Source organism: Monodelphis domestica, chromosome 3, assembly GCF_027887165.1.
Source record: "Monodelphis domestica isolate mMonDom1 chromosome 3, mMonDom1.pri, whole genome shotgun sequence".
NCBI lineage: Eukaryota > Metazoa > Chordata > Mammalia > Didelphimorphia > Didelphidae > Monodelphis > Monodelphis domestica.
Genome location: NC_077229.1, coordinates 178883124 through 178904523, shown reverse-complemented (window position 1 = coordinate 178904523; position 21400 = coordinate 178883124). Strand labels below are relative to the sequence as shown.

At 40.8% G+C, this 21400-nt stretch overlaps 1 protein-coding gene across 5 annotated transcripts; it reads left to right on the top strand.

Annotated features, from left to right (window-relative positions):
* Window positions 1-7760: 7760 nt before the first annotated feature.
* On the top strand, window positions 7761-20388 carry PDP1 (pyruvate dehydrogenase phosphatase catalytic subunit 1). Of its 5 annotated transcripts, XM_056823317.1 has the most exons (4): window positions 10204-10556; window positions 11085-11119; window positions 15277-15369; window positions 16194-20388. In XM_056823317.1, exon 4 carries the CDS (start codon window positions 16238-16240, stop codon window positions 17846-17848), a length of 1611 nt encoding a protein of 536 aa, XP_056679295.1. In that variant the 5' UTR covers window positions 10204-10556; window positions 11085-11119; window positions 15277-15369; window positions 16194-16237; the 3' UTR covers window positions 17849-20388. The 5 variants fall into 5 exon arrangements, with proteins under 5 accessions (XP_007488173.2, XP_007488175.1, XP_007488174.1 ...); XM_007488113.2 differs by lacking the exons at window positions 10204-10556; window positions 15277-15369 and adding an exon at window positions 9841-10053; XM_007488112.3 differs by lacking the exon at window positions 15277-15369 and having other exon boundaries at window positions 10053-10556.
* The last annotated feature ends 1012 nt before the right edge of the window (window positions 20389-21400 follow it).

Sequence of the window (21400 nt, the reverse complement as noted above, 5' to 3'; positions counted from 1 at the left end):
GCCTCCAGCAAACTACTGGCATCTTGGTAGGGATACTAGGCTTGGCCAGAACTCATGAACCACAGTCACAAAGGTCATGTAATCTAACCCAGAGCTATAAAAGAATCCCCTTTATAACAAACCTGACAAGTGGTCATCCTGTCTTTCTTGAAAGCCTCCAGTAAGGGAGAGTCCACTTCCTTCCAAAGTAGCCCATTCCACTTTTGATGATACTAGATTATAAGAGGTTTCTTCACTGTATCAAATCTAAAATTTTGAAAATGTCTAAACATTGTTCTTGGTTCTGATCTCCAGAGCCAAGGAGGACAAGTCTGATTCTTCCAGTTAGCTGCCTTCAAATACTTGAAGAAAATTATTATATTGCCATTCTCTCCCTATGTCTTTCCTTGCCCCATCCCAAATTTTCTTTTCTCCAGGCTACACATCCCTAGTTTCCAGTACCTGGCACATAGTAGGTGCTTATTAAATGTTCATCAATTGATTTGTTGATTGATTAAAATGATGGCATGAACTCAAGGCTCTTTGCCATCCTGGTTGTCCTCTTCTGACTGCTCTCTAGCTTACCAATGTTCTCCCAAAATAGGAGGTTGACAACTGAAAACAGTAAGCCAGATGTAGTCTTCTAGGGTCAGAGTCCAGCATCATGTCCTAGTTTCTGGATGCTATCTTTTTTATTTTAAACTCTTACCTTCCATTTTAGAATCAACACTGAGAGTTGGTTCCAAGGTAGAAGAAGAGTAAGGACTGGGCAAAGGGGGTTAAGTGACTTGCCCAGGGTCACACAGCTAGCAAGTGTCTGTGGTCACATTTGAACCCAGGATCTCCCATCTCTAGACCTGGCTCTCAATCCACTGAGTCCTCTAGCTATCTGCCTGCTATCTATCTCTATGAACCTTAAGATAGCATCAACTCTCTTGGTGGCTATGTCATACCTGGGCATAGAAATAGTGGTTAGATACTTAACCAGAACTCCTGAAAAACTGCTGAACATTGTATGTCTCTATCTACAGAATGCTTTTAAGGATTCCCAGCCTCTCAGCAGGATATGCTCCGCTTAAGTAGGTTTCTTTCTATAGCAGTCATTTGGTAATGAAATGAAATTAACTGGGTGCTTATATTAGACTGAACACACAGCAAAAGGCTGAAGAGAACTGAGTTCTCATTGGTCAATCCCCACCCCGCCCCCAACTCCTTCTTTGCAAATGAAACAAAGAGCTGATTAAGGGAGCCTCTGAACAATTTAATGATGAATTATAGGGTAGAATAAAGCTAGACATGCACCCTAGCTCCCTGCTGAAAGAGTATAGGGAACTCTTTTGATTGGCCCCTAGTGTCTAGAGCTACCTCCGGAAACAAATGAATGGCGAGTGAGAGTCCAGGAGAAATAGACCCTACTCAGAAGAACCATCCTTACTTGTAATCCAGAAAAATGAACTATTATGTAGATTATCTTCAGATAGACAGAGAGCATCAGTCAACCGTGCTCGAACAATTTCAGTTCAGTAAACATTTATTAAGCACCTACTAGGTGCCAGACACTATGCTCAGTTCTAGGAATACAAATAAGAAAAATACAATCTCTTCCCTCAAGGAGCTTATAATGAGGAAAGACAACATATAAAAGGAACCTAAAAAGTTGTGGGGTGGAGTACCAGGGAGTATTTAGTTCAGGGGTGTGATGTTCCATGGAGGGAAAGCTGAGTAGAGTTGCTGATGGAGAATAGACATGGAAAATCCTGAGAATTTAGTCCTTTATGAAGGAAGGCTTTGGGAGTTTAGTCCTCCAGCTCTACTATCAGAGGGGAGAGGCAATTAAATGAGTTAAGGTGTTAAGTATCAAAAAAAAAAACAAAACCAACTGAGTTAGTTAGCATGGTGATGAGATTTCCAGTTCTAAGTTTATCTTGGAGGAAGATAATACATCCCATAAGTAGAAACTAAGCAGAACTCTGGATGGAATATGGAGAGTACTTTGGGTGTGTATTCCCCTAGTAGATTGGGAAACTATAATGGCCAACTCATCTATGAGTTTGTCCCTTTTCTTTTCTTTCCTTCCTTCCTTCCTTCCTTCCTTCCTTCCTTCCTTCCTTCCTTCCTTCCTTCCTTCCTTCCTTCCTTCCTTCCTTCCTTCCTTCCTTCCTTCCTTCCTTCCTTCCTTCCTTCCTTCCTTCCTTCCTTCCTTCCTTCTTTTCTTTCTTTCTGTCTCTGTGCTTTTTCTTCCTTGAACTTCCAGACTGCAGTGAAGCAAGTAGAATGCCAGACCTGGAGGGCCTGACAAGGAAGCTCTAGGCTTTCTGGGTCCTGGTTATTTTCTTCTGCCTGTTTCTTTTTCTGAGCACAAATATGCTAGTGATCCTGGGAATGGATGGTTCAAGTCTTGAGAGTTACCTTGGAAGTAAGCCTGAGTTGAAGAGTTCCCTCCCAGGTCTTGAAGTTCCAAAGAGACTGGGAGTTCCTATGTTCCAAAGATAGGTTGGGACCTTTCAGAAGAAGGTTACCTTACCAACTCATTTCTCAGAGGAGGAGAAAGGATCTACCATGGAGAAAAGTCCTACAACTGAAGGACTAAATCCAACCTTCAGGATCTTGCCAACATTCCATGATATTTCTGTGAGTGGTTCTCATAGTGTGGGTTGAAGGTGAATTTGTTGTTCAGTCATGACCACTTCTCTGATCCCATCTGGAATTTTCTTGGCAAAGATACTAGAGTGGTTTGCCATTTCCGTCTCCATCTCATTTTACAGATGAGGAAACTGAGCAAACAGGATTTAAGTGATTTGCCCAGGGGTCAGGAAGCTAGTGCTTGTGGCCAGATTTGAAATCAGGAAGATGAATCTTTCTAAATCCAGGACCAAAGCTCTGTCTACTTAGTTAACTAGTTAGAGATGAATGAGGATATTAATTCAGTAATCCCACTTGAAGGTTTACACCTTCAAGGATGAAGGTTATATCTGGCTTTTTTTCATATTCTAGGGTGGGAGCAAGGCACCGAAGAGGAATAACAACTCCTTTGGGCAGGGATATACTGGTATATATATATATATATAAAAAGTTTTCTGAAAAATTAAAAAAAAACTTATCTGCAACATATTTTTAAGTTTAATCTGCATTATTAACTTTTCCTTCATCATTTTCTCATCTAGAAAATCAACAAAATAATACATCAAGTCCTGATTTGTAACATTTGCCAATTTCTAAGATGCAAGTGCTTCCAAGGAAAATTCTGGCTCTAATATGACTGCTGTCTTTGCAACCCCCCCAGGATCTGACCAGATCCATGTGAGCCCAGAGTCCTTGGGGAGACACTGGCCACTGGGTATACCACTATTGCTTCAATAAACAGTCTTTGTATCTTGGTACTTGAAAAAGGCTTACTAGAACACACAATAGTTACAACAGTTCATTGTAAAAGTACTTTCTTTATATTGAATACTTCATTATGTCTGAAAATGTAAATATCTGATCAGATTCTCCCACAAACAAACACACAAACACACACGCACAATTAGGATATATATATATATATATATATATATATATATATATATATATATATATATATATATATAATTTCTTTTATTTTTGAACCCTTAGCTTCCATCTTAGAATCCATACTAAGGGCTAGGCAATGGGGATTAAGCAACTTGCCTAGGATCACATAGCTAGGAAATGTTTGAGGCCAGATTGGAACTCTAATATATCTTTAATATTGATTTAGTACCACTTGTCAACACCAGAAGTGTCCATAGGTGTCCCATATGTTCCATAAAAATGTAGGTAGGTTTATTGCTGAGGATTTTGTTGGCTTTGGCATTGTAGTCATGTTACAGAGTAATGTAGCTATGTGAAATTTCTTTAAGAAAGTCAAGTGAAAAATTTAGATTCCCCATGGATAGAAACAAACCCCAAATCAAAAGATAGTTGAGGTATTAGACAAGATAGCAGGTAGGGAAGGATCATTATATTTGGTTGCTGCCCCTTACTTTCAGTTTTCATTTCTGCCAGTCTCTAGCTCCACCCATGCATGGCCCAATCTCAAACTGGGATGGGCATTGCTACCACAATGCCTGGTTTCTTAGGTCATTCTTCTCTCCTTTAAACTCACTTCCTTAGTTAATCTGAGACAATGTTGGATTAGTTTGAAAGGAAATTTATGGCAAAGGAAAAATAAAAACAGTATGGGCAAGCATGAAAAAGTACAATGGTATATGCAAGAGGGCATTTACAGAAAATGAATTTATGGTAAATTAAAATTTAACCACTCATTTTTTTTTAAACCTCGGCTTCTGTCTTAGTATTGGTTCCAAGGATTGGTTCCAAGGCAGAAAAGTGGTAAGGGCCAGGCAGTGAGGGTCAAGTGATTTGCCCAGGGTCACACAGTTAGGAAGTGTCTGAGGCCAGATTCGAACTCAAGAAGATGAGTCTTCTTAACTCCAGGCCCAGCATTCTATACACTGTACCACCTAGCTGCCTGTTGGTACATAATTGCTTACAATTTGTCTCTCCCTTTAGACTATGAACTCCATGAGGGAAGAGGCTCTCTTGCTTTTCCTTGCACTTTCAGCATTCAGTGCAGTGTCTAGCACATAGTATTAAATAAATGTTTACTGGCTAATCTCATTTATCATCAAAATAATCCTAAGAAGGTAAGTGCAATAGCTATTATGCCATTTTAGAGAAGAAGAAATTGAGTTTGACAGGATAAATTTCTTGCCCATTGTCGCTCTAAAACTGTCAGTGTTAGAATCTTGATTGTGGGTCTTCTTGACTCCAAGTCTACTGCTCTATCCATTGCTCCAAAATGCCTGTATCACTGTCATACCATTTCTTTACAGCATAATAAACAGAGATTTACTTAAATGAATAAACAGGTGATAATTTAGAGGTAACCATTATCATTATCAACACAAAAGTTATTGTCTAAGTAACACGGAGGTCCAGAAAGAGGGATAAACAGAGGGTATACACAGAGGCAGCCCAGCATACTTCACCAAGAATATCATTTAGTTTCTGGGGCTCATTTTCCTCATCTGTAACAAGAAGAGGTTGCACTAGGTGACCTAAAGAGTTGCTTCTGGATCTAACAGTCTATGCTCCTATGGTTTATGATTCTGGACCTGGTCTCTGTTCTCTTGTCACCTTCTAATACAAATACAATGACAGAGACACACTGCTATGGGACAAGTAAAATTAAACTACTAAATGAAATAATTTCATGGGTAAGGAGATATGGACGAAGATACAAAGGTAAGTTTATAATTGGGCAGTGAAGTATAATAGCATTGGGAGTTCCATAGGTTTGATAGGGTATGGAGGAAGGGGAAAGAGTATGATGAGATCTTCTCTAAGTAATCTATGAAGGCTTTGTGGAAGAAGTCACTCAAAAGTGCACTGAGGTCTTCAATTCCATGTGTGATTCTTGAGAATTGAGTCAATTGTTCTTTGTTTATCATATCTCTATCATCCAATGGATGTGATAAAACTGGTGTTTTCACTGGTCTAGGGAACTCTCAAATGAGAAAACTCTTGCTACCAGGATATAGTTGACACTTTCCCTGAAATTTATACATAATCTCATCTAGCTGCCTAGAACATTGAGAAATTAAATGACTTGTCCAGTGTCACACAGTGTAAGTCTAAGATGGAGTTGAACCCTGGTTTTCCTGGCTTTAAAGACAGCTTTATATACTCTTTTATCTTTTTTCAAAATTTAGCTCCTTAGAAAATCTTTCTTGATCCCTCCTCCTCAAAGGTACTTATTTGTTTGCATGTTGTAGTTTCCCAGTAATAATAATGCAAACTCTTTGGAGGCAAGGACTATTTTTTCCCCTAGAATAAAGCACAGTACCTTGTTCATAGTGGCACTGAATAAGCTAGGTATTTGTACCAACTAGATAACATTAATCAATCAATGGGCATTTCTTAAGCATTTACTTTTTGCCACATGCTGTGGTAAGTGCTAGTTATACACTGAAAAAGTTTACATTCTAATGAGACAACATGTACATAATTAGGTACATACACTCTCTCTCTCTCTCTCTCTCTCTCTCTCTCTCTCTCTCTCTCTCTCTCTCTCTCTCTTCTAGAGTAGATGGGAGGAGTAATCTCAGAGAGTACTTGCAAGTGCTAGTAGCTAGAAGGTAGAGGAAAGGAGGATCAGGAAAGTTCTCCTACTGAAGGTAAGATTTGAGCTAAATTTTGGAAGCCAAAGGAACTAAGAGTCAGAGGTGATGCATAGAAGAATAGCCAAGCAAAGCTTGGGATTGGGAGATGGGGTGCCTTGTATGAAGAACAGTAGATAGTGTATGTAGGTGGGCCACAGAGTGTGTGGAGAGAAGTAAAGTGTGTAAGAACAGTGAATAGAAAAGGTCAAGGTTAGACTGGCTTTAAATGCTAAATAAGTTTATGTTTGATTTTGCAGGTAAAATCCCTGAGTGGGGGCATGACATGGTCCGCATTAGAAAATCACCTCAAAAGCTTGAGTTTGGAGAAATTTGAGGCCTGCAGGCCAATTAAAAGGCTACTGTAATAGTCCAAATAAGAAGTAATGAGGGCCTGAATTAGGGTTGTGGCTATATGGAGTAGAGGAAACATGGGAAGGTAGAAAGATTTGATAGCAGATTGGCTATATGGAATGAATGAGAATGAGGAATGGAGGATGATACTGAGGTTTGGGGCCTAGTATGGTACCCTGGCTGGTAATAAGTACATTTGAATTTGGGGTGGGTAGTGAATATCAAAGGCTCAGAGTATAAAGACAGGTTTCTGCTCTGGATATGCTGAGTTTGGGATGAATAAAAGATATCCAGATTAAGTTGTCCAAGAGGAAGTTAGTGATATGGGACTATACAGAGGCTAAGGATGGATATATAAATCTGGGAATCATATCTATATATTCATATATATATATATATATATATATATATATAATATGGTAATTTAATGAGTTAATGAAGTCACCCTGAGATGATATGGAATAAAGAAAATGAGGGCCTAGGATTGAGCCATAGGGAGCACCTACAATTGGTAGGCATTGTATGAACCACAAAGAGGAGGTCCTATAGAGAACCAGGAAAAATCAATCTCACAAAAACCTACAGAGAAGAGCATATTCAGAAGGAGTAGAATGCTTCAGAGGAGGCAAGCAGGGTGAGGATTGAGAAAAGGCCATTTGACAGTTGAGAGATCTTGATAATTTTGGAAATGAAAGTTCAGTTGCATGATGAGATTATTAGCCAAATTGTATAGTATTTAGGAGAGAAAAGTAGGGACAAAGTGTAGAAAGCTTTCTGAAAAGAATGCTATCCACATCCAGAGAAAGAACTGGGAGTAGAAACATAAAAGAAAAACATATGATCAATCACATGGTTTGATGGGTATATGACTGGAGTTTTGGACCTTAAATGATCATTCTATTGCAAATATTAATAATATGGAAATGGGTTTTGAACAATGATCCACGTATAACCTAGTAGAATTGCTCCTCAGCTCAGGGAGGCCAGAGGGAAGAGAGGAGGGAAAGAACATGAATCATGTCACCATGGAAAAATATTCTAAATAAATAAATTTTAAAAATAAAAAGAAAACTTTCTCAAGGAGTTTAGCTATAAAGGGGAGATGAACAGTAGGTTAATAACTAGAATGGATGACAGGATCAAGTGAGAGTTAGGTTTTATTTATGTTTGTTTTTAAGGATGGGGGAGGTATAGATATGTTTGTATGCAGCAGGGAAGGAACCAGAAGATTAGGGGAGAGTGGGGACAACCTAGTGGAGAAGACAAGTGGAAATGGAATCAATGGTGAATAGAGAGATTGGCCTTGGCAAAAATGATCACTTCTTCATCTGACATCTAAGTGAAGGAAGAGATAGTGGAAGCTGTCCAATTCATTCAAGGATAAGGGGGAAAAGGGGAGTTCTGAGCAAATAATCTCTCTCTCTCTCTCTCTCTCTCTCTCTCTCTCTCTCTCTGTATAAGGTCCTCAGTTGAGGGTAGGAGGAAGGGTGCCATAAAGGGAGATACATCTGAGTAGTCACAGTGTAGAGGGGAATAGCAAATTGATCAGGGAGTGGAGAGTATGTTCTTATTCTTGTGAGATGGGAGATATCCTTCTGACAGTCCCAATATTAAAATATTTATTTAAATGGGCCTATTTTTATTCAACAGTAAGATCAATAAATGCAGTTAAGTTTTATGCTATCTCTAAGTAATCAATGAATGAATGAAGCCTCTCTCAATGACTTCACAGTGTGATCATCCTTACAAATGAGATTTCCAATAAAATAAACTTTTCAAATCTTAATATAGACACTTAAAGAAATTACAACTTTTAGTAGCCAAGCGATGTCCTTGAGATCATCCAGTTCATATAACATCTCCTACAAACTATTTCTAGACAAATGAAACACTATCCTATTTTTAAAGACTTTCAGGAAAGACATGTTGCTTAAACAACCACTTCTTTTAAGAATTTCATTATACATAAAGCACTGAAGCTACTCTGCAGGGTCTTTCTCTTCTAATACGGCACTCAGTGAAGATGAAAAACTCGATAAAAAGAAAAACCTGAAAAATGAAAAAAAAATGCTTTGGCATCAACTATCAAGCTAAAGTCACTGGGACCCCATTTCCTCTTTGATGCAAATTAAGGACCAAGATAGATGACATTCAAGGTTGTTTTCCAGTTCTAAATCTTAAAATAAAAGGAGTCAATTGTTAGTCTCTGTGATCCTTATCTGTTCTTATATAGGCCTTCTCTGGATGGATAATAAATAGGCTCTTAACTCTAGTACTAGAAAGACCTGAGCCCACCTGTTTTTTGCCCTCTTTCCCATACTACTCTCTATTTACTTTGTGTATTTTATATGTTGCAGGGCTTCCCAAAAATCGTAATGCAAATGCAACCCAAGCTTAAAGTTGACCAAAGATTTTTTTAGATGCTCTTTGTGTGTGTATTTTAAAATTCATTTACACACATACATATATCGAGAAAAAGGGAAGAGGAGAGAGAGAATACGCTCAGAGGTTGTTCCAGTCCCTTTAATTTATGTATAACTCTATTTGTCTCCACAATTAGAACTTAAGGTCCTGGTTAAGTAGGAACCTGTCCTTGGCAAAGAGCAGAAGACCAATAAATTACTTGACTTGAGTCTAGCCGCCTATTTTACAGATGAGGAAACTGAGCCCCAGGAGGTGTTAAGTTCTCCCTCAAGGCCATGCCAGCATTCCGTGACCGAGACGGGTCGTACTCGGATTCCGAACCATGTTCTGGAACGTAGGGGTGTCCAAAGACGCGATGGGGCTGGCAAGGGGCTAGTGCCGCAGGCAAAACCAGCTCGGCGGGACTCAATGGTTCGCGGGGTACCGGGGTCCTCTCCCAGAGCAGAGGTGATACAGAGGTTCAGTTCTTCTACCCCCTCATACCCGCTAATCCTTCAGTCCTTCACAGCCAGAGCCAGAGCCCGAGCCCGAGCCCAAGCCCGAGCCCGCGGCGGTGCTCACAGGCAGCCCGAGACCATGACCGTGACCGCCCTAAAACGGGGTGGGGGAGGCTGGGCGGTCACGTGAAGCCGAAACTGTCGCACCAATGGGAGACGGGCGCGGAATGGAAGGGATTGTATGACCCCCGTGACGTCACAAAACCGGCGGGGAGAGAACGCGGCCCTTCCTCCTCCGCTCCCCTTAGGCCGGCCTCCCCACCTCCCTCCTCGCCTCTCCCCATCCGACCCCTCCCTCGCTGCTAGCTCCCGGCTCCACGCCCGCCTTCCTTGTTCCCACCCACCCGGCCGCCCCACAGCCAATAGGAAGGCGAGAAGGGGCTTAGGGGCCGCCCGGCAGGGTGCCAGAGCGGGGCCGGGGCCGGGGCGGGGGCTGGGGCCCGAGTACCCGGGACCTGCGCCTCGGGCTGCGGGGAGGAGAAGGTACCCCAGCCACAGCCGAAACCGGAGTCGCAGCCGCAGCCGCAGCCGCAGCCGGAGCCGGAGCCGGAGCTGCCTCTGCCGTCCTCCAGCTGCTGCTCCCCAGGGAAGACCAGCCTACTCCCCGGACGTGCCCGGTGCGTAGCCCGCGCCCTCGAGCTGTCCCCGCCGGACAGCCTTGCCTGGAGCTGGGGGAGGGGGTGTGCGTGGGAAGGGAGTGGCGGGGGTCACCAAGTGAGCGTGGGTCATGCCGATGGGGATGGGCTGGGGAGCCAGGTGTGCTCGAGGGGGAGACTCGTCCTGCCCTCCCTTCAGAATGCGTCTGAGGGGGTGGGACCCGAGTGTGCGTGTGCTCCCACGGGGGCGTGGGCGTGCGTGGGCAGGGTAGGAAGCGTATGTCAGAGCTGAGCGAGAGAGCGAGAGCGTGAGTGGTTCCAGCTCCGCAACCCGAGGAGACGAGGCAGAGACCCACGCATCCCACACAGATCCTCCCGCTCCACTTGAGTTATCGGATGCCGACGCGCTGAATGTGGTGCGGGATGTGGGAGGAATTTGGGGCCAGAGCCCCGGAATTCTTAGGCCCCACGGTCTCATGCCAGTCAATGGGAGATTGCGTGCCCTGTTCTCTGGATTTAGCTCGGTGTGTGGATTGACCCCCTTCCTCCCCGTACCTGTCCCTCCGTGGGCTTCCCAGTACTTGTCTCCCCTCCTTTCCCAAATCTCTATTTCCTCCTTTTGGGCTGCCGAAGATGGGGTCCAGGGCTGGCTCTGCATTTAAAGCCCAAACTCGTCGTGGACGTGGCTAGGTTTGGGACGCTCACGCCAGAAGTGGATGTGATGCTCATGGGGTGCTGCTTGGTGGATGCTCCTGCTGCTTCGTTTATTTCTCTGCTGTACCTGTACACCTATGAATGTGGGAAGGGGGCTCTCAAGGCTGCTGTGCCCACAGCCACTGGTTATTGCCCTCCCTCCCTCTCTCCTGGTGTGGGTTTGTTTGGTTTCCTCCTCTCCTTCTCCCTCCTTCCCAATTCACTAGCTGGAGAGACCTCCCTCCTCCATCTCCCTCTCTAATGTTAATCTCTGCCTTGCTTTCAATGGGCCGGTGCTGCTGCTGCTGCTGCTGCCCGCGCGGGGTGTGGATGTTGTCGGCTCCGTGTTGTGATGACAGGAGAATGTGTGTGTGTCCCGGGCCCAGGCGAATTGGTAGGTATTCTATTAACTACCAGCTTCGGGTACTGAAGGGAAGAATGTTTTTTTTCCTATTTAAATCCCTTCATTCTTTTTTTTTTCGGAAGGGGTGCAATTTGGAATGAAGGGGGTGGGTAGGAATAGAGGACAAAGACATCCTGGGTTGGGGAGATGGCAGTTGATATTTCTGATTTAGGCAAATTTCAGATTAGGGACAAAGGAAGCCATCAGAATAGTGTTGGGCAGCGCCTTTCTTCCTGTTTGGAAAATCTAATTAATTCATTGGAATATCACCATGGGATGAATGAAACTCCAAACAAGCAGCTCCCTCCCAACCCCCCCCCCCCCAAAAAAAAAAACCAAAATAGGCACTTTGAAGAGATGTAGGAAAACAGCAATGATCCCTTAGGTGGTTTCTTTAATAAATTTATATTATAGTAACTGTTTCTTTTTAAAGTAATCAATACTTGAATTTTTTTTTTTAACATGTACCTAAAAAAAAAACAACCTTTGAAAGATTAGAACTTGGAGTCAGTTGGTTTGATTCTGAGGTTTGTTTTTTAAATAGACATTTTTCATTTTTAGCATAGGTGCAGCAGTGTTCACACAGTCAGTAGATTCATTCTTTGCTCTGCTTTTGGTTTCAGGAGGTGTTTTTTTTTTCCTTCATAATTACTCTTTGGCAAAATCAGCCAATGTTGCTTGAGCTGTTCATGACTGTTAAGATTCTGTGGTCTAGTCTAGGTCATGAGGCTTGAACTTTTAAGTGAGACTATGGTAAGAAAAACAAGAATTTGGCTTTTGCTCAATTGATTAACATCCATAGGTGGTGTCTGTTGTTTTTTAAGCCACTCTTGATATCTGAGAATCAAGTGGCCCCAGTCTTCTCCTAATTCAGCAAGCTGGTCAGCAAAAGTTTTGATCTTAAAGGTCTTATGTTTTAGTGAGAGATGATTAAGAAAGAATTATAACTGAAGGTTTTGGAGATACCATTTAGTGCCTGTGACACCAATTCAAAACTTCTTGAAGAAATAACTTGAAATAGATCACATATGAAGATGATAACCTACCACTGTGGCTCATAGGAGTGGGTTTTCATTTCTCTTAGAGGGACATAACAGTTGTTAGAATATTGGAGTGAAACTGAGGCTAATTCCATAAAGCTGTTGCTTGAATAGAAGAATAAAAGAAATTTAAAGGCAAATCCCAAGAGGACTATGGTTTTCGTTAAAGATGAGATATTTGAGATATTTACTATTTGATTATTATATGAAGCCCACCTGCTGCTCCAATGCATAGATCAGACTACTCTTAAATTTTATGTTATGTGAGTTTTTAATCATTATGCAACAAACTGGATAAAATCTTTAAAAATTAAGCATTTTTAAAAATAGAAGAATGATAGTTCCTTGGAGACAAGACAACAAACTCAAACAAATCCTATTTAATTGATATGTCTTTTTTTTTTTTTTGTGGGAGGAGGCTTCCTGAAAAAAAAAATTAACCTGACAAATTTGGATAGGTATAAACTACTTCTCCACTTAGACCAGGAGTTCTTAACTTTTTTTATGTCATAAACTGGTGAAGGTTATGGACCTCTTTTCAGAATTAACATTTTTAAATGCATGAAATTATATATATATATATATATATATATATATATATATAATTACAAAGGAAATCAAACTTGAGTGAAACTAAAAATAAGATTTTCCCTTCAAATTCATAGTCCCCCCTCCCCAAATCTATCCACAGATCATTTTGGGGGAGGGGAGGTCAGTAGGCATTAAGAACCCCAGTAGATCATTAAAAATTTTTTTTGCTTTATTATTAAATTAAAATTTTGTTTTTAATGTAACAAAATATTTATATAGTAGAATGTACTCAGGATAAATTGACTTGATTTCTACACTGCAAATCTAAACTGAAAAAACATGCATAGTGGATGAAGGCCAATGTGTGCTAAATACATCTGGTCACATCTTTTGGCACAAGTTATATAGATTTAACCTTTGGTTGACTTTCAAGTCCATTTTGGAGGGCTGTTAGTTGTTAGGCCTAAAATGTGACGTTCTTTGATTGTTCCTCTGAAATTCCCTCTTTCAAGGCTGCAGTCAGGGTACTTATTGAATCACAGATTCTTGTTCCTGCAATTCTAACCATCCATTTCTGATTTCATTTTCATTTTTAGAAAAAGGTAGCTTTTCTTAAACATTGGTATCAACTCTAGAGTGATTTCAAACTTGTAAAAGGCTTTTTGATCAGTTTTATTGCTCACTCTGTTATAAACAAGGATTGATTGTTCAGGGTTTTATTTCCAGTTGTCACTTCTTGTTAAATCTACCCTTCAAAAAGGAAAAAAAGGACATGGAATTTAGTGCACCTCACTTTTTCTTTCTTATTGTGTTTAGTTTCTCTTAAGTATATTGGAGAAATGAATTAGACAGTATTTCATCCTCCTTCTCCTCCCCCCCTGTCATTTTCTAGTTTCATGTCTATACCAGTCAGGTGAGGCAGTTAGTTAAAACATTTTCTTAGATAATTGAGGCACTGTTGTTGAGGCATATTTGTTGAATGAGGCATAATTGTTGAAGAAAAGGAATGCTTTCCCTCCGTTGCATGACTTATCCTGGTTAGCACAATACATTTGTCATATTTTCTAGATAGATGCTTAACATTTCACTTGTATGGAGATACTGACTCACAGTAAATGCTCATTTTTTTATGTGATGATAATTCTAGACATTTCTTCCCCAAATGTTAAAACATTATATTAGTGTTAGAGTACCTACTATTACCCTAACATAGTAAAGTATGGTTTTCTAAAACTTGCAACTACCATGGAGAAAAGATAAAATATTAAAAGTAAAATCCTTTTACAAAAGAAGTAAAATCTAAAACAGAGTGTTCACATTGCTAAGAGACTTTTTAAGTGTTCTAGAACCCTTAATAATTAGAATGACAGCATACATAAATGAAGCCTGTGGATGACTATAGTCTCATTTAAACAAAGTTTTACCTTTTTATTTTTTTAACCCTTCCCTTCTGTCTTGGAATCAATACTGTGTATTGGTTCCAAGGCAGAAGAGTGGTAAGAGCTAGGCAATGGGGGTGAAGTATCTTGCCCAAGGTCACACAGCTGGGAGGTGTCTGAGGCTAGATTTGAACCCAGGACCTCCCATATCTAGGCCGGGCTCTCAATCCACTGAGCTGCCACCCCCCCTTTATTTTCTATCAGCTCACTAAACAGAGTTGCTAATGAATAGCCACATTGAGCTAAGCCCCTCTTCCTTTCCCTAGTCTGTCCTTCTTTTGTGCTTATTTCAGAAGCCATATTGCACTATCAAATGGCCACTAGGAGAGAGACTATCAGGTCTTGTGTAACACAGTATTTTTAAATATTGAAAGAATCTATTACACCCAGAGAGTTATAAAACTATATCCACCCTTAGACCCAACGTTGCTGGGTCTGTTTCCCAAGGAAATTAGGGAAGGAGGAAAAGAATCTATACATTCCAAAATATTTATAGCCACACTCTTTATGGCAACAAAGAATTGGAAACTGAGGGGGTGTCTGAATGAGGAATAGCTAAACCAACGATATACTACTGCACCATATGAAATGATGAAAAAACTGATTTTTTAAAAAATCTGGAAAGAACTATCTATATAAGACAATAAACAGTGAAATTAGTAGAACCAGGAGAACATTATGCACAGCCACAGAATGAATACTAGAAGAATAAACTGAGAATGCTATCCCCAGAAAGTGAACAGAAAAATAAAATATGAAAGATTTAATTTATATGAACATATTTGCCTCAATAGTGATATCCTTTGTGACTAGGGAAGGTGGGGAAGAGTTGGGATACCAGATAACTGGATCTATTATTATGTAGGTATGAAGAAAAATAAAACATAGGAAGTTTGTAATTTCATTTGTATAATGTCTATATATGGAAGTGCTTGTTTTTATTTAGATTTGAAAACATTTGGAATCATAAAAAAATCTGTGATTTGGTTTGCATACCCTTTGTACTAATATTGATTTACAGCTCATCTTCATATTAGCAAGTGAGTTTCTTGATTTTGCAAAAAATTCACCTGGCAAGCCAACCGTTTATTAATGAAGTCTAATTAAACTTAGACAAGTTCTTACTGTCTGCCCCCAGTTCTAGATCTGAAGCCTCTTGAGCTTGGTAAAATATACCTGAGACCCTATTGACACCTTTAAGAACACTTCTGTGCCAAAAAAAGAGACCCAGGTAGAATTTTTTTGATAATTGGCTTCTAATTTCAGTTCAAGAAATATTAAGTATTGCTGTCAGTCATTTATTCATTGCTTGCTTTATACTAGGTATTGTGCTAAGTGTTAGGGATCCAGAGACAAAGAAAGAAGGGGGGGGGTGGGGGGGAGGGAGGGAGGGAGAGAGAGAGAGAGAGAGAGAGAGTTATTTGCTGGCTTCAAAGAGCTTATATTCTTTCATAGGAGCTAGCATATATATGAGTATATTGGGTAAACTGCTACATGCAAGACTCAGATAGGTGCTGGAGACACTAAAACAAAAGTCCTTGCTCTCAGGAGCATGGGGGAATTCCACATGTAAACATAGGATAATTTAATGAGGGAGAGAGCCCTAGCTACTGGAGGCAATCAGGAGCACCAGAGTTGACACTCGAAGAAAACTTGGGATTTGGAAGGGCAGCCAGGGGACTGGATAGAGCACTGGATCTGGAGTTGGGAAGACTCAGCTTCCTGAGTTCAAACTGGCCTCAGGCACTTAATCACTGTATGACCCCAAGTCACTTAACCCTGTCTGCCTCAGTTTCCTCAACTGCAAAATGAGCTGGAGAAGGAAATGGCCAACCACTTCAAAATCTGCCCAAAATACCTCAAATGGGAGGGGAAGGGTTCTGGAAGAGTTGGACATGATTGAAAAATGACTGAACCAGCAAGTGGTTTAGAGAGGTGCCTTTAGCTCAGCTAGTAGAATCAGCCTTGAGGAAATCATTGCCACAGGTATGAACGTTCATTTCACTAATCCAATGTATCTTTTTTCCCTTTGCATTTGTCTTGTTTGTTTTCCAGGAATCCCTGTCAGAAGTTCCAGCCTGCCCCTGTACTCCGATGCCATGCCTGCACCGACTCAGCTGCTTTTCCCCCTGATCCGTAACTGTGAGTTCAGCCGTATCTGTGGCAGTGCGTGCTATTGCCATCACACGCACCTGTGCTGCTCCCCGCCTCCCTTCCCTCACAGCCGCCTGCGCTACCCTCCTCAGAAGGCATTCTCGACTTTTTGCCGGCCTAAGGATCCCTTCTGGCAGTATACCCATGCGAGGAGGTACACTGCCACGCCACAGAAATTTTACCTCACGCCTCCACAAGTCAACAGCATCCTGAAAGCCAATGAGTACAGCTTTAAGGTCCCCGAGTTCGATGGCAAGAACATCAGCTCCATCCTGGGATTTGACAGCAATCAGCTGCCCGCCAATGCCCCCATTGAGGACCGGAGGAGCGCGGCGACGTGCTTGCAGACGCGGGGGATGCTCTTGGGGGTGTTTGATGGCCACGCAGGGTGCGCCTGCTCACAGGCAGTCAGTGAGAGACTTTTCTACTACATAGCTGTCTCTCTGTTGCCCCACGAGACTTTGTTAGAGATAGAAAATGCTGTGGAGAACGGCCGAACCCTTCTGCCCATCCTGCAGTGGCACAAGCATCCCAATGACTACTTCAGCAAAGAGGCGTCCAAGCTTTATTTCAACAGCTTGAGGACTTACTGGCAGGAACTCATAGACCTAAACACTGGAGAAACCACTGACGTCAAGGAGGCTCTGATTAATGCCTTCAAGAGGCTTGACAATGACATCTCCCTGGAAGCCCAAGTTGGGGATCCCAACTCTTTCCTCAACTACCTGGTGCTGCGTGTGGCCTTCTCGGGGGCCACCGCCTGTGTCGCCCATGTGGATGGGGTTGACCTCCACGTGGCCAACACTGGGGACAGCCGGGCCATGCTGGGGGTACAGGAGGAGGACGGATCTTGGTCAGCAGTCACACTCTCCAATGACCACAACGCACAGAATGAAAGCGAAGTGGAAAGACTGAAACTAGAGCACCCCAAGGCCGAGGCCAAAAGTGTCGTGAAGCAGGACCGGTTACTGGGTCTGCTGATGCCCTTCCGGGCCTTTGGGGATGTCAAGTTCAAGTGGAGCATCGACCTCCAGAAGAGGGTGATAGAATCAGGCCCGGATCAGTTAAATAATAACGAGTACACCAAGTTTATCCCCCCCAATTATCACACCCCTCCATATCTCACTGCCGAGCCAGAAGTGACATACCACAGGCTAAGGCCGCAGGATAAGTTTTTGGTGCTGGCGACCGACGGCCTGTGGGAGACCATGCATAGGCAGGATGTGGTGAAACTAGTGGGCGAGTACCTCACTGGGGTTCATCATCAAAGCCCCATCTCCGTTGGGGGTTACAAGGTAACTTTGGGACAGATGCATGGTCTCTTAGCGGAAAGGAGAGCCAAGATCTCTTCTGCATTTGAAGATCAAAACGCAGCCACTCATCTCATCCGTCATGCTGTTGGCAATAATGAATTCGGGGCTGTTGATCACGAACGTCTCTCCAAAATGCTTAGTCTTCCTGAGGAGCTTGCTCGCATGTATAGGGATGACATCACAATTATCGTCGTCCATTTTAATTCTCATGTGGTAGGAGCATATCAAAACCAGGGACAGTGAATGACTGATAATTAAGGCAGTTAGAGAATGAAAATAGCAAGTTTAAAGGGCAAAGAGATTTTTAAAAAAAACTAACTTGAGAAATCCTTCTATTGGGTCAGCCCATCAAATCAAGCATTTACTCATTTGAAATCCTAACAAATACAAGTATATTTCTGGAACTTGGGAGAATGTCAGGAAAAGGACTAGTAAGCAGACATCTCTGAAAGTCTGAAAAGAATGCTGCCGTAGTTTTGATCAGACAAGATCTCTGATTGATAAGGAAAAGATGCTTGGAGACCTATCAGGTTGTCCTTATAATTTTCCTCTAGAGAAAGGCTTAATTTTACCAGTCTTTGCAGATAGCCTTGACTTCAGGGTAGGACCTTGACTAGATGGAGAGAGAGGAATTTGCAGGGTCTTTGCTTACTGTAGAAGTGGAGCAAAATAATGTTGTTTATTTGCAGAAAAATACCTGCTTCACCACTGAGTAAAACTTGCTCACTACCATTTTTAATTGCATACTTCCCCTGTGTGCATTTGTTTAAGCACATTGTTCAGAGTTAGCAAAACTCAAGCAATTCAAATTTATTCAACCATTGTGGCTTATGATGTTGAAATGAAATGCTACTTTGGGGGAAAATGTAACCAAATTTTATTCCCTTTCTGTCCCACCGCCTGATATTAGCTTCCTGATGGAACTTAAACATGTCTTCTGAAGAAAACAAAAGTTTTGTTTTTTCTTTATTTGTTACTGATAATAAACAAGGAGGAAAAAGCTTTGTTTCACTTGTATAATGTAAAAAGCTTCGCTGAGCTCCTTAACATGAGAGATGTAAAATTTTTTTTAGGACTGAGACAGTCATAACTTGACCCATCCTCGAGAGCTTTACTACTCCTCTATAGTTTATCTTACATCACTATTCCTTATGAAATGATCACCACAGAAGGCATGCTGTCAGAGAGAGGATTGGCTATTGTTACCATAAGATCAACTTTTTTTTATTTTGATGATTCTCCAAAAATTATTTACCAGCTTTATATTTTAAATATGCCATGCATATGGGAAGTTGTAAACGGTGGGGTGGGGATGGGGACATTTTAATATCACCAGATAGAAAGGAAAGGGAAGAAGGTGTCTTGCCTTCCTCCGCTTCCTTCTCCGTCCCCTGAAAACACAGGTCAAAAAATAAACTTCCTTGGTTTAAATGTTACTAAGTGCTTTAAATATACTGCGGCTTGTAAATAGGAATGCAAAGAAAGATTAAAATGAAACACCTTAGAAAGGTAATTAATTACTATGCATGCCTGATTTGTAACATTGATCATAGCATCATAACCTGCTGCCATTTTCTACAGTGATGTCCCCATGTGATTTAATTTCTGCTGACCATAGAAAGACATGAATATGATCACAAAAGAAGGAAATATGCTTGTGGTGACACTTTGGAGCTTATTTAGTATTGTGTCATTGGATATTTCACTACTAGATTTAATGGTGAGCTGTGGATTTATTTTCTCCACTCCATCTAATATCAGTGAAAAAACTAGCTATGACTACATTTGATTTGCAGGTAGATTTTGGATATAAATAGTTCCCAGTTATCTAACATGAAATTAGTTGGGGTATTTTTTGATAGAATAAAAACTGGGCTATAATGTGCAAAGATTCTTTCTGGACTTTGACCAGTAGGGCAACTTGGGGACTGCTAAATTAGGTTTTGTTAAAAACTCACCCAGAAGGCTAGTAGCCCAGAATAACTTGCTATTTAATTTCTGGTATGCCTCACATATTTATTACTCAGAGGAGTGGCATAAAAAGAGAACCACTTATGCATTACATACTGTAGTAATGGAGTCACATCAACTTCTCTGAATAAAACCACTGAACATATAGCAAGATCTCTGACATTTGTATATAGCTCAGTGCTATGTAAATTTGGCTTCCCATTGTCCTAATCAAGATGATGGCACTATCCATAATTTTATTAAAAGAGTCACACAATGGTCTTCAATTTGAAAGCTCAGTTCATTTTCCCACAGAAGATGAAAACCACAGTTTGGATTCTGACAACTTTAGGAATGTGATAATTTGGTTGTAATTGGAGTGTAACACCATCCAAAGCAACTGTGATCTTATTGTAATTTGTTCCCCTCTGTGTTATTCTTTATCCAGAACTAAAATTCTTGCATAGGTGAAAAGACTTGTGTCTTTCCTGTTGCCTTGTCTCATGTGTAAAGTACAGAATGTATGTAAGCTGTTAAAGTATTTAGGCTTTCTTAAATTTTTCTACTGTTTAAACTTTCTAGCAGCATATGCACTTAACTACTGTATTTATATTTAATCAGTGGTTCATTATAGTATTTATATTTAAAAAAAAAAAGAAGTCCTTAATGAGTTAAAAAGGGATCCTGGTACTAGAACAGTGCTCACTAGGAAAACAACTCTGTTTCATATAAAGTATATAACTGTACAGGGATATATTAAAGTGTTTATGATTTGGAGAAATATTGTTAGAAATGTCTGGAGTGAATTAAAAGTATCATAACTGCTTTCCAAATGCCTTGTTATGTGTTTTAAGAATAAGAATATCTTTTAAAACAATTTCAGTATCTTTCATTTCCAAATATCTCTTCATCATCTCCTACCTTGAAACAAATCATCCTTTGAAACAAAATTTTAAGCAAAAATAGTCATGCAAACTCATCAGTGTGTCATCTATCTGATACTATATCATTTCATGCTCATTGTCCCCCACCTCTGCAGAGAAGGGAGGGAAATACATTTTAAAACTTGTCTTAAGGGACAAACTTGATATCATCATCATATAGCACACAATTTTTATTTTTTGTTAACATTTAAAAATTTTACATATTTCCCCTCTTTGCTTGTTTCACTTCGTAGGAATTTTTTTCTGTGCTTTTCCCTATTCTCATATCCATCATTTCTTACTGAACAGTAAATTCTATGACTCTTATGAACCACAATTTTTCTATTTCCTCAGTTGATAGGTGTCTTATCCGTTAGTTGATACTTAAAAAATATAAATAATTTGATGTATATGAGACCTTCCTTTTACTCTTTGATTTATGCTTGCCAGTTAAAGGCTATGGTCGTTTCAATCTTTTTTTTAAGCTTAATTTAAAATTGCTTTCTATGTGGGGAAGGGATTAGATTTGCTCTATTTGGCTCCAAAAGGCAGCACCAGGAGGAATAGATAAAAATGGGGGGTGGGGAGGTGGATTATGATTGATGTCAGAAGAAATATCCAGCAGATAAGAGTGGACTGAGCTCCTTTGGGAAGTGGTAGATCCCTGGTCAGAGGTCTTTCAAGTTCATCCTGGATAACCACTTGTTAGAGCAAAGATTTCTTGGGTATATGGGTTGAACTAGGCCACTAGGGTCCATTCTGATTCCAATTCTCTGGTACAATGAATAGTACAAAGCAAAAATAATTTTAATTGTTAAGACGTGCTATAATTTGGGGATTATGGATTTTGGCAATCCTGCCCATCACTGCTTGTGCCGTCCCCTTCTAATGAGAGGGTATTGGAAGGAAACCAGTCTAAAGA